Consider the following 13,978-nt stretch of genomic DNA (forward strand, 5'->3'; position numbering starts at 1 on the left):
ACCGACAGTGGCCAATGCCAGGTGCCCCAGAGGGAGTGTACCAACAGGCAATGATCAAGTGATCTCTCTCCTGCCATCCATCTCCATCCTCTGACAAACAGAGGCTAGGGACACCATTCCTTACCCATCCTGGCTAATAGCCATTAATGGACTTAACCACCATGAATTTATCCAGTTCTCTTTTAAACGCTGTTATAGTCCTAGCCTTCACAACCTCCTCAGGTAAGGAGGAACAATCTCCTGATTGTTCTAAATTTACATATAAACTTAAAAATACAGCTTTAATTGGTGTTTGTATACATTTTGTTCTTTCTTTATATAAGAATTAGATACAGTGCTAATTTCTAAGTTATCTGCAAAAAGCCTAGAGTTTTCAGGTGCCTAAGTAGTCATGGAATCACGGTCAAAGTTGCCCCCATACCAAAATCTGAAATGGCGCCCTGCTCAGCCCTGGGGAGGGGGAGAGGTCTATAGGGAGGCGCTGACTGACAGCGGGCCAGCTGCCCTATCACCATGACAGGGAGTGACACTGCCCTACACCTCCAGTGGGTACCCCCACCGCAGCTACCCCCTCCAGCGTTCCCCAAATACCCGCTTCAGCGCCCCTCAACTGTTCCCCCCCCAGCTCCCTCTCCCCTCCTCTTCCCCCCAGCAGTGTCCTCTATTTGGGAACATGAAATCTGTAACCCTAGAGGTCGCTCTGTTCTCACAGCCTGGGTTTCCGGAGCTGGCAGAAGTGAGTCCACCCTGCCAGCAGCAGCCGCTGAGCACCAGGTTCACGTGACCAAGGTGAGAGCTTGAGCTGTGTGACCATCAGCCACAGGGCTGGGGCAGGGCAGGCAAGGGGCACAAGAGGTGATTCCACTCTGCATGCAGGGAGTGTGGGGAGAATGACCCAGCTGCAATGGCAGGTCCCTGGGCAGTGAATGGGGTGTGACCAGACTGCTGAGAGGCAGGTGCCCAAGAGGGATGAGTACTCCAGAGGGAGCATCTCATAGCAGCCAGGATCCATGGGCAGAGGCTGGCCCTGGTCAGCACCAGGCTGCTTCAGGGCAGAAGCAAGAGCACAATGGGGAACAGCTTGGAGCTGTGCTGCCCACCCTGTCTGGGGAGCGCCAGGCCATGCAGAGGGAGCAGGGCAGGGGAGAGCTCATGGGCAGCCAGCCAGTGCTCTGGCTCCCACAGGGTGGAGAGTCAGAGTTCCAAGCGGCCAGGCGACTCCCTGCCAGCTCCTTGCAGGAGTTAACAATTTTCAAACTGTGGGGCGCGTGCCCCTAGAGAGGCATATTTTAAAAACATCTGTGCTAAATGGAAGGCAGAAATGTAGGGGGATGGAGCGGGGACGTGACCCTGGGTGCCCCACCATGTGTCGGTTCTAGGGGATGCAAATATGCTTGCTCACCCTGGGCGCTAAAATCCTTAGTTATGACTCTGCTAGCTCCTGTAGGCTTCTTTGAAAATCTCTAATATTTTATTCATTAGCAACCGGGCAAATGTCCTAGAGAGGAAGGAAATCTCACCACATGTCGTGTTTATTTCTCATTAACATTTATGTCAGGCTATTTGAGCTATGTAACACCAATTAACCTCCCTTTTCTGCTTTATACCACAGTACAGACAAACATATTTGGGGAAAGAAGTTCTATATCAGGGGTAGGCAACCTATGGCACGCGTGCCAAAGGTGGCACGCGAGCTGATTTTCAGTGGCATTCACACTGCCCGGGTCCTGGCCACCGGTCCAGGGGGCTCTGCATTTTAATTTAATTTTAAATGAAGTTTCTTAAACATTTTAAAAACCTTATTTACTTTACATACAACAATAGTTTAGTTTTATATTATAGACTTATAGAAAGAGACATTCTAAAAAGGTTAAAATGTATTACTGGCACACGAAACCTTAAATTAGAGCGAATAAATGAAGACTCGGCACACCACTTCTGAAAGGTTGCTGACCTCTGCTCTATATGGTCCTTCAAAAAGACTGATCTTATAGCTCCTATAGAAAGCCCCCCCTGTGCTTGCAAGATTCCTATGTTTCTGACAGACTTTTTTGCTCTCTCTTTATTCCCATTCCATCTCAACTGACTGCACTGCGGCACAAGTCAAGAGAAAAATGACTTTGAGATTCAACACCGATACCTACACAAAAGGATTAGGGTGCCCTTGGGTACATTGATCCCTGCCTAATGAGGTCTTTTATTATTATTTATATGTAGCCACTGGAAGACACTATTATCTTATACAAAGAGGACAGGCAGCAATTCGTTCTGTTTCTAGTCAAACCAGTAAAACACTATTGCAGCGGTATCCCTAAATCCTCCAGCACTTATGGCACTGCAAGTGTTTTTCCAGTACAAATCTAGGCTACTACCCACTCCTCCTCTAAATTCCTTCAAGGCTCATTTCTGCCTACAAGGAATTAGCTAAAATTTAATGACTCATCTGAGGGACAGTTTGCTTTGTCATTTTTTAATGAGCAAAAACAAAGTTACTACTTGTTATTAAATACGTTTTGCATTTTACAAGTTGTTAGCACAGCCGTAGAAAAATCACATTGGTTTTCCTTCCTTGGGATTTGTGTAAACATTTCCTTCAGTTTAGGGTTTACAGCACTAGTTTTTTTGCTCTGAGTTTCAAATTAATATGATTTTGCAAACTCAATTTGCAAATTCATTCAATACCCACTGTAGTCAATAGGAGTCTGTCCATTGGCTTCAATGGTTTTATATCAGGGCATCAAGACTGTTTTTTCATGTCACTTATCTTCCACTCATCTAATTAGGTGCCACCCCGAAAAAGATATTGACTATGAACATATTATAAAAACAAACAAACTCCTCACCCCATAACCTTAAGCAGCCTCCTCAGTTAAAAGTACCTTGTATTCTTATTAGCTTCCCTTAATTCTCCACTCCTCATCTTTTTTTTTTTTTTTTTTTTGGTCATCATCTTCCTGTTTAGTCTAATTTTAGATAGCAAGCTCTTTGAAGCAAACATAAAAGGCTTAAAGGGACTATTTCTCAATCACAAAAAGGCACACACTGTCCAAAATGAAAAGCTAACAATTCTGCAAGTAAAACACAAGAATGCAATAACGGAGTCCCCAGTCTACCAACTGCTTAAGCCTTCCACTCTTTTATATCTGTCATTCATTAGCAATATCTTTTTACCAACTTTTTTTTTTTTGGCACCTAAACTACTATAAAGTTTTGACCAAATCAATCTGAATACACTAAAAACATGCTTGACAAAAAACAAAGCTGGCTAGATAGGCGTGCATGTATTTTTATAAATTGACAAATTCAATTCAATTGTCTTCTGCAATTTTACTTCAACTATTTCCCACCATTTTGATGTAATGAACTGTGCCACAATCTAGTTTACACATATAGATTTGGGGAAGAACTCTGGAGCTTCACGTTGAATGTCAGAAGAGAGGAAAGGAACTGGGGTTACATCCCATCAGCCACATTTCAGCCTTCTTTTTCTGTCCTGGCTTCACCTATGACTTTTGTATTTAGGTTGAACTCTGTAAGCTATGGAAAAGAAAGATTCTGTGGCTTCTCTGAATTGGTTTTTGATTTTGTGAGTGTGTGGTTCCAGTTCTTTATTGCTAAGATCAGGCCAATTTCCCCTGAGATGCTGACCGTAGCATCATCAGCATGTAAACTGTCAAGTCCCTTAAACCTCCTTTAGTCATTTTGTAAATGTAGTGCCTATTTGCAGAATCCCTTGCTATGTAAAATGGGTGCGATATTTTGATTGAAGTTCTCCTCTTGATCAATACGAACTCCTAATACAGATGACTGACATTTTTCAAATGACTTTTTTGGTTGAAAATGGCTTTAAAAATTATGAGGCCATTTTGCTTTTTCAATGTTTTTGTTTTTCAAAAATTTGTGACATGACTTGTTGGCGTATAATTTAAACTTTTTCAATCAACCTACCATGAGACTGAGGGTGGCAGATGAAGAATTTTTTTAAACTTCTACAATGTTCATTAGGATTGTGTTAGATATTGCTTCTTACTCAATGAGGTTTAAATAGTGCACTAATCATGAATAGGTCAGAGAATGATTACATCTGAGAGTTCTAAATTTTTTCATTTTATAAGCAAACCGTGAAGACCTCCATGTCATAGTTTTCTCTGCCCTTTTGGGTGGCATCATCAGCAACTCAGGCAAAATATTCTGAGGGTCTATTTTCAGACACAGAATCAATATTTTAAGTAGGCACACATTTTTCTCTATGCTTATGCCATTATCAGGCCACTTCTCATATTCAACCAGGCATTTTGCACTAATGTCAATGCCAGTTCTTTTTGTTCTTTAACTTTTCCTTTTGTTTCTTCATTTGCAAGTTGAAATCTGTCTTGAGGAGTATATCTAAGGTAAAATGCTTCAGTCTTATTTCAAATTCTTCAATTTTTTTACACAATTATTTTAATGGCATAATCACCAATTGATCTTTGCCATTTTTTAGGAGCCGAAGAACTGTGGATGGGCTGGCATCTTGAATGAAGCAGATGTTGAAGAGCTGTGACTAAAGTTATGATCATGATTATGATTATATTTCCATGACTAGGTATCTATCTAGGTACTTCTACTGTCCTTGTTACCATAGTATCTGATTACTGTAGAATATTCAGTGACGACAATGGCATCAAAATATTTCGCTTGCGAAATCAAGCTCATCAATGTTATTCTCTTTCACTTCGAGGTTTCATTCAAGAGGACAGTTGATTTTGAAGCTAGTTTTCTGCACTTTTTGAGATGAGCATGAATCTTCTCCCTTTTGCTACTCAAATCTTGATAATGTTTATATTTTACTTTACAAGAATTATGTTTTTCTTACTTCACCCATCCCATAGCTTCTTTCTAACCACTTCCTTCAACTTGAGACATGCCGAGTTAGATAAATTCATACTCGAATGTCTTGTAATCACTAAATACTAAACATCCATATGTAGTAAGAATGAAAAACAAACAAAAACCTCTAGTTTCAATAATCTGAAAACTGAAAATTTAGATAGTGACATAAGTATAGACCCATATTATCAGATGCCCCACCTACCTGCCAGAAGTTTCCAAGTCCTTGCAAAGCAAACCTCCTAACAGTTCATAATCGCACACATTCCCCTTTAACATCAAATGACAATTATTCCATTCACTAGCCACATCCCTCTCTCCCATCACCAATAACTCAACTTCTTTCCCTCCCTCAGCTTCCTTCATGACAGCTCTGATATTCGACTGAAATTAGGGCCTAATACTTATAGTACTGAAACACTTTCAAATGTATATTTTGTTCATGTAGTTACAGAGTCTAAGTGTGCCACCGAAGTTAAAAAAATATTAAAAAATCTGACAACCAATAAAACTCCACTGGAGGGTTTGCACAAACCTGCCACCCATAGCTGCCAGTAGAGGGATACTCTCTGCCTAGCCTCTAGGGTGTGTGCAGTGAAGGCCCCAAAGCTTTAGCAACTGTGCAAGGGCGTTTAGGTCCTGTAGTTTAACTGCAGTAGGGATCAGACAGTGCCACTTCCAACTACTTGAGGGACATCTAAAAGGCTCTGTGGATAGAGGATGGGGCAGTCCTTGCATGGCATTTCCCTCTTTTGGAAGTCTAGGATATGTAGGTAGAAACAGCCACATGACACACTCTTGAAGAGACTGGTATGAAGGGAAGGAGGACTAAGAGCACCAGGCCTCCATCTTAAAAGACATCAAGGATGAATGGAGACATGGGGGTTGGTTAAGGCCTTCATTGGTTGGAATAGTTTGGATGAATATCTGAACTTTTGGATGCTTCTGAGAACTGGAGTCCAAACCTTTGGAAATTTCCCTGTCCCTAAAATTTGTCTGGAGTTTGATTATGGTGTATTAGGGCTTTGAGTACTATTGGTGTATTTCTGCAAGAAAAGCATGTAGGATACTGGCCCCAGTGAATCTTTGTTAATGCTGAGGGCTAGTTTATTGCATGTTTTTATACATACATTGAATATGCAAGCAGTTATTTTACTAAATGCTCCTATGTGTAATATTATTGGCCTTCCTGGGGACTGGTTTACTATGTGCTATGCAGTATGTAGATTTGTAATCCTGAATATGGGGGTTGCATATTTGTTATTTTTATTTCCCTAATAGTGACAGAAGAAGGACAAGAATTATTATAAGGTGAACGGGGGATTATTTTAGCTGCATAATTACAAGTTAGCAGGGGAACTCTGGCAAATGTAAAATGCTCCATATTCCTAGAGGCAGTGGAGAAATTAGCCAATGACAGCAAAACATGAGAGATGATTGTCATGGGGTGTCCCATGCTGTCTCAACCACTAAAGGGTTAATAGGGAAACTAGCTGCCCGCTCAGCTAGGGCTGACTGGTGGACTCACAACAACTACAGTGGTAAAAGGACTGCAGAGCAGAAGGCTGAGAAGCCATGGAAAACAAGAACCTTCAGCAACAGGCTGGTGAGAAGCCGCCCAGGAGACCAGACCCTCTGGAGGAGGGGACTACAGGAGTGACTTGGAGGAACAGCCTGCAAGACAAGCCTGGTAGGAAGCTTCCAGGGAAACAGTAAGAGGTGGGGAGAGTTTGGAGCCAACCGCTTTGCACAGGGTCCCTGGCCTGGAACCCAGAGGAGTGGCCGGGTCTGGGTTCCCCTACAAACCCAGGAAGGGGGCTGATTAAGGCCCTGAACAAGTGAACCATACCTGAAGGGGTCAGGGACTGAGTACCTCTCATCTAGAGCCACCGGCCTCCTGAAGTATTGGGCTTTTTAACACCCTGAGAGGGGAAAGAACCATCAGGGACCTGGACAGAGAGCTAAGGTCAGAACAAGGAAGCAACAAGCAGGCTAGAAGGCAGGCAACATATCAAAAGAGGTAAACTGAGGCAGAGCTGCTGTGTCACCAGATCTTGCTGCGAGGCGGCACCAAAAATCAAAGGGATCAGCAGCAATGAGGTTTTGTGAAAAACATAAAAACAAACAAACCAGGGATTCCCAAGACCATCTCTAATTCCTACCTGACATGTGGCCACGAAAACCATCACGTCAACTCCTATATTTCACCAACCCTAGTATAAATTTCATCTATCCTATTTACATAGCCACACTGCACAGCATTTGGGGATTTAAACTCTACCCAAACAGTGACATAATTGTTTCCATAGTAAGTAAAATACTTCAAAGGTGAAAAAGCAGAGGAAGAGGAAAAAATAAGTGGCATAAATAAAGTATGTGATGGCATGGAGGTGTCTTAAATTTTCACAGCCACACGTTTGGGAAGCCCTGTATAAGTATTACAGTCATTGTAAACTCACAACAATAAAATGTTTATCGTACCCTTTATTACTACGAGTTTGGGATGATCATATTAGTTATGCAGGTTTTTCTAACAAGGGGCAATGAAAACTTTATAGCACCCTTCACCAACATATCTTCTCCTTTTCCCTCTCAGAGATTTATTACAACTTACATTTAAAACTGTTCCACAACAATCTGACTGGTTTGAAATTGGTCACTAAACCCAAAACAGATTGTGCTATTGCTCTTCTAGGCAAAGGGCAACAAGCTACATCTGACATAAATCACTGTTGTCAAGCAGGGACATTTGACCAGTCTCCCATTAATCCCCTACAAAAGGAGCTGGCAGGCTTGTCCAAATTCTTCTGCTTGGCAGTGGAAGTGGCCATCTCTCTGAGGGACATAAGAATTGCCATCTAATGCAGTGTCCTGTCTATGACAATGGCCAGCACCAGATGTTTCAGAGGAAGGTGTAAGTGTAACACCGACAGACCCCAGTCATCGGCGGGCGGGATCGAACCTGGGACCTCTGGAGCTAAATGCATGAGCCTCTACTTCATGAGCTAAAAGCCATATGGCCCTTAGCTAAGGCTGTAGAGTAAACTCATTAATCTCTAAGTGGTCTTGGTGCCACTAGATGGGACAGAACACCACACCCAGAAGGTGTGTGGTTACATAAGGACTCCACAGTGGGCAGATGTGGGGTAATCTGATCAGATGTTATCAGATGTGGGGTAACCCCCCCTCCCCACTTTAGATGTTTCCTAATCTCTATTTGTTAGGGATTGGTTTAAAACCTGAAGCATGAGGTTTAATATCACTTCCTGGGTTGGCTGCATTCCCAGTTTCTCCTTAATGCAGGAACCATTCTCAGATGTTGCAGTGTGTATGTGATTAAAGTGTGAAAATCACCTCTGGGCAGAGTGTCAGTACGAAGCCCCACCCATGTGCCACTTACACCCTTTTATGTTGGCGCTCTGCACAGGGGAGAATTTGACTGAAAGACGTATGTTTATTGAAAACATTCTAAAAATATCATAAAAATAAGTAGTGACGGTCTCCAGAGGCAAGAGCAGTAATAAAATTGCCTCAGATAATAATAGTTTCTTCAATCGCACAAAATGACCACAGTCTGACAGGATACCACCATCTCAGGAAATATTTTTGCCTTGGGCAGTATTTTACTGCTATCCCTTTCCAATTCAATTAGTATTTGTATAATAATCCCTCTGTCTCTCTGCACGCATAGAGAGAGAAAAAGATTCATACTTTATAATACTTAATCTTATCAATGCCACAATATGGATTCATGCAGTATCTCCTAATGATCTTAAAGGATATATTAGCAGATGATATGTCAAAACATGTATTGGATCAAATGGCAGATCAGATAAAAAATCTGATGAAGGGCAAAACTGTATGAAAAGAGTTGTACTGCTAAAGAAACAGGCAAACACCCCTCCCCCCCCGTCTCACATGGAGTTATTTGCTATTTTCCACAAAAATCAGAGATGATTTACATTGATGAGAAACTGCCATTTTGCTGTGACAATGGCAGATTTTTGAGAGGGGGTGGTGCTTTGTGTTGTGGTGGAATCCCACAATTTCCCTCACTACCACCCCCAAGAGAAACTTGTTCAACAGTGGAAATAGTGAAAATTTATCTCTGACTAATGCCCCAATCCTGCAAGCTGAACCGAGCAGGAACACCCATTGACCTCAATAGATCTCCATGTGGGCCAACCCTTATGTCTGTGCAGAGTCCAATTCAAGACAGCGGGGCTCTGTGCAGGTACAGGAGGTTTATCATTATGTATCAGATTGCAGGATCATGTGCAAAAACTCTCAGAATGAAAGACAGTAGTTTCACATGCTCTACTTAAAGTTGGCCTGGAGTTAGCAAAATAACTATATAAAAACGGCCCCTCTGCTCAATGTATCTGGTACCTATTTATCATGAAATGCCCAGGGAGATTAGAGAGACTATAAAAATAGAAAGCTCAGTAATAATGGAGGATTTCAATTATCCCCATATTGGCTGGGATACATGTCACCTCAGGACAGAGTGCAAAGATAAAATTTCTAGACACCGTTAATACCTGTTTCTTGGAGCAGCTTGTCCTGGAACCCACAAGGGGAGAGGCATTTTTTGATTAAGTCTTAAGTGAAGCCCAGGATCTGGTCCAAGAGGCAAATATAGCTGAACCACTCAGTAATAGCGACCATAATGTACATCTCGGTAGGGCGGAAGATACCAAAGAAATCCACCACAGTAGCATTTAACTTCAAAAAGGGGGACTACACAAAAATGAGGAAGCTAGTTAAACAGAAATTAAAAGGAACAGTAACAAGAGTGAAATGCCTGCAAGTTGCATGGAAACTATTTAAAAACACCATAATAAAGGCTCAAACTAAATGTATACTCCAATCAAAAACAGTAAGAGATCAAAAACAGGCTACCATGGCTAAACAATGGAATAAAAGAGGTGGTTAGAGGCAAAAGGCATCCTTCAAAAATTGGAAGTCAAATCCTACTGAGGAAAATAGAAAGGAGCATAAACTTTGGCAAGTCAAATATAAAAATATAATTAAGCAGACCAGAAGAGAATTTGAAGAATAACTAATAAAAAACAGAAAAACTAACAACAAAACATATTTTAAGTACATCAAAAGCAGGAAAGCAGCCAAACAATCATTAGACGATCAAGGTGCTAAAGGAGCACTCAAAGAAGACAAGGCCATTGCATAGAAGCAAAATTAATACTTTTGCATTGGTCTTCTCTGCAGAGGATGTGAGGGAGATTGTCACACGTGAGCCATTCTTTTTAGGTGACATATCTGAGGAAGTTTCCCAAATTGAGATGTCAATAGAAGTAGTTTTGGAACAACTACTTGCAGGGCCGGCTCTAGGCACCAGCAAAACAAGCTGGTGCTTGGGGCGGCACATTTTTAGGGGCGGCATGGCCGGCGCCAGAATGCCGCCCCTAAAAATGTGCTGCGGCCGCACTAGCTCACCTCCGCTACTGCTGCCTGGGAGGGAGGGGGAGATCCCGAGCGGCCGCTGCTCCCCCTCCCTCCCAGGCTTGGCTTGAGAGCCTGGGAGGGATGGGGAGAAGCGGCGCCCGTGCCGCGGCCACTCGGAGTCTCCCCCTCCCTCCCAGGCTCTCAAACCTGGGAGGGAGGGGGAGATCCCGAGCGGCCGTTTCGCGCGCCGCTGCTCCCCCTCCCTCCCAGACTTGAGAGCCTTGGAGGGAGGGGGAGAAGCGGCGCCCGCGCCGCGGCCAGTCGGAGTCTCCCCCTCCCTCCCAGGCTCTCAAACCTGGGAGGGAGGGGGAGATCCCGAGCGGCCGTTTCGCGCGCCGCTGCTCCCCCTCCCTCCCAGGCTTGAGAGCCTGGGGGGAGGAGGCAGGGCTGGGGATTTGGGGAAGGGGCGGAGTTGAGGCGGGCCCGGGGCTGGGGTAATTAAAAAACGGGGGGTGGGGGTGGGGGGGTGGCCAACATTGTTTTTGCCTAGGGCGGCAAAAATCCTAGAGCCGGCCCTGACTACTTGATAACAGTAATAAGTCACCAGGACCAGATGGTATTCATCCAAGAGTTCTGACGGAACTCATATATGAAATCGCAGAACTATTAACTATGGTATGTAACCTATCTCTTAAATCAGCCTCTGTACCAGACTAGAGTATAGAGAATTTAACACTAATATTTCTTTAAAAGGCTCCAGAGGCGATCCTGGCAATTAGAGGCCAGTGAGCCTAACTTCAGTACCAGGCAAGTTGGTTAAAACTATAGTAAAGAACAGAATATTCAGACACATAACTGAATACAATATGTTGGGGAAAAGTCAACACAACTTTTGTAAAGGGAAATCATGCCTCACCAATCTATTAGAGGTCTTTGAGGGAGTTAACAAGCAAAAGGCAAGGGTGATCCTGTTGATACAGTGTAATTGGATTTTCAGAAAGCCTTTGACAAAGTCCCACATCAAAGGCTCTTAAGCAAACTAATCAGTCATGGGTTAATAGGGACGGTCCTCTCATGGACTAGTAACTGGTTAAAAGATAGGAAACAAAGGGTAAGATAAAATGGTCAGTTTTCACAATGGAAAGAGATAAATAGTGTGGTCCCCCAAGAATCTGTTCTGGGACCAGTGTTGTTCAACATATTCAACAATGATCTGGAAAAGAGGATAAACAGTGAGGTGGCAAAGTTTGCAGACAATACAAAATTACTCAAGATAGTTAAGTCCAAAGCTGACTGCAAAGAGTTACAAAGGGATCTCACTAAACTATGTGACTGGCAACAAAATGGCAGATGAAATTCATTGTCTGAAAAATGCAAAGTAGTGCACATTGGAAACCATAATTCCAACTATACAGGTCTGTCGCATCTTACGCGCATTTAACACGCGCGATTTCAACTTTATGCGGTCGGGAAAAAAAAAAAAAGAAGAGAAAAATAACAATTTTAATACTATACCTGTAGTGCGGGCGATTTCGCCCGCCATTGAACTCAATGGAATTTTGGCTATACGCGGTTTTCGCTTTACGTGCTAACCGCAGAACGGAACCCCCGCGTAAGATGAGACAGACCTGTACATACTAAATGACGGGGTCTAATAGCTGTTACCACTCAAGAAAGAGATCTTGAAGTCATTGTGGATAGTTCTCTGAAAATGTCTGCACAATGTGCAGCAGCAATAAAAAAAAGCTAATACAATGTTAGGAACCATTAAGAAAGGGATAGATAAGAAGACAGAAAATATCATAATGCCACTATATGAATCCATGGTACATCCACACCTTGAATACTGCGTGCAGTTCTGGTCACCCCATTTCACAAAAGATATACTCGAAATGGAAAAGTTACAGAAGTATAGAAGAACAGCTTCCATATGAGAAGAGATTAAAAAGACTGGGACTGTTCATCTTAGAAAACAGATGACTAAGGGAGGATATCGTAGAGGTCTACAAAATCATGAATGGTGTGGACAAAGAGAATAAGGAAATTTTATTTACCCCTTCACATAACACATGAATCAGGGGCACAATAGGCAGCAGGTTTAAAACAAACATAAGGACGTACTTCTTCATACAACGCAAGTCAACCTGTGGAACTTGTTGCCAGGGGATGTTGTGAAGGCCAAAAGTATAAATGGCTTCAAAAAATAATTAGATAAGTTCATGAAGGATAGCTCTATTAATGGCTGTTCACCAGAGCAACCTCGTATATTAAAATGGTATGTATTTTTATGTTGACTGTAATGATTTTAGATAGTTGCCTCGTACAAACTGAATAATGAATAAACTCACCCAACTGTGTTTAAGTATTGGAGGGGTCCAAAACTAGCACTGCATACCCACCCAGAGAGTACCGAAGCAAACTACACTAAAATAATATATATTTTTAATCCTGGGTTACACAAACTAGAAGTAATCAACCCATTTTAGTGTTGGATGCCAACACTGTACATTGCTGATTCCTGCCCCCCCAATCGAACACACTGACACCTAAACTATTGCTGCTCTCCTGGCTACTTCTCTTTAATACATTTACCAAAGTAAAACTGCAGTACATTTTGTGCCTTTTCTTTCATCTTGTTTCCCCAGCCCCTGTCTGTTGCACACTTCAAATGACCGCTATTACCACCTACATGAGCTTTTGAAGTCCTTCTTTTTCATTCGCCGCCTCATCATTGTTCCGCGTGGGCTGGTGGAGTAGAGGCTGCGAGGTAAGGTCCCCATGTTCAGGGAACTCAGGCTGTATGCACTCATGGAGGTAGGAGAGAAGGACGAAGACACCAAAGCTGCTGTAAAAAATTGGACACTTGGCACGTAGCACTCTATAGCAGGGAACAGTGCAACATAAGCCTGCAACTCACTCATGAATCAGACAGTGTGTATGGTGCACAAAAATGGTTTGTGTATCTAGTAACAAACACACACACCAAACCTTAGGTGTGACCCTAGATAACAGCATAACCAGAATTTCAACACCATGTGAGGTATAAAAGGAACTAGGAACTAGCAAAGACACTGTAGACACAAAAATATGTACTATATACCTTATTTTAAGCAAAGTACATAAAATAAATATGTAAATCAATGTGTTTGGATACTGACTCTAAAAATGCCTTTTTAATAGGTGATTTCTGACATAACATTTGTAAGCCATTCTTTGTATTCGAAGATCATGATGCACATAAGGTGCTGAAACCGAATGATCTAGTAATATGGTTTAACAACCAGGTCACTGAGAATTTTCAAGCCTTTCCCCATCTACAAAGACAGTCCAATTAAAGAAAGAAAAAGGCATAAGTTGTCAGAAATAACCTTGTCGTAGTTATGAAAAAAGTGTGAACTGAAATGAGAGAAATATGAGAGGAAGAAGAAGAAAAAAAATATATGTCAGGCGGAAAAAGCGTGGAACATTACGAGGGTTTTTTTGAGGAGGCGTTTTCTGGAATTTCAAGGCTGGCATCCTGCAATGGTCAGGGTGGTAGGTGTTATAATGGTGGTAGGTGAGGAGGCTGCTGTGGTTGTTGGCACAGGAATCCCAGGTAAGTTGCCTGTTGCTCCTTTGAACCTTCACTGCCCGCATGAAGGGATGACAGGAAATAAGAAAACAAAAAGGGACCAGAGAAGAGGGAGAGGTAACTGAATTGCAT

At 42.5% G+C, this 13,978-nt stretch overlaps 1 protein-coding gene across 5 annotated transcripts in view; it reads right to left on the minus strand.

The window, feature by feature from the left end:
• Window positions 1-13,978, minus strand: part of GRIP1 (glutamate receptor interacting protein 1) — a 358,951-nt gene that overhangs the window by 62,255 nt on the left and 282,718 nt on the right. For 2 of the 5 annotated variants that reach the window (XM_065419595.1, XM_065419580.1), the window contains exon 10: window positions 12,965-13,117. In XM_065419595.1, the coding sequence (XP_065275667.1) occupies window positions 12,965-13,117 (153 nt within the window). Of the gene's footprint in view, window positions 1-12,964; window positions 13,121-13,745; window positions 13,902-13,978 lie in introns of all 5 variants that reach the window. The other 3 variants (XM_065419588.1, XM_065419571.1, XM_065419563.1) reach the window with 2 other exon arrangements.

This window comes from Emys orbicularis, chromosome 1 (genome assembly GCF_028017835.1).
Source record: "Emys orbicularis isolate rEmyOrb1 chromosome 1, rEmyOrb1.hap1, whole genome shotgun sequence".
Lineage (NCBI taxonomy): Eukaryota > Metazoa > Chordata > Testudines > Emydidae > Emys > Emys orbicularis.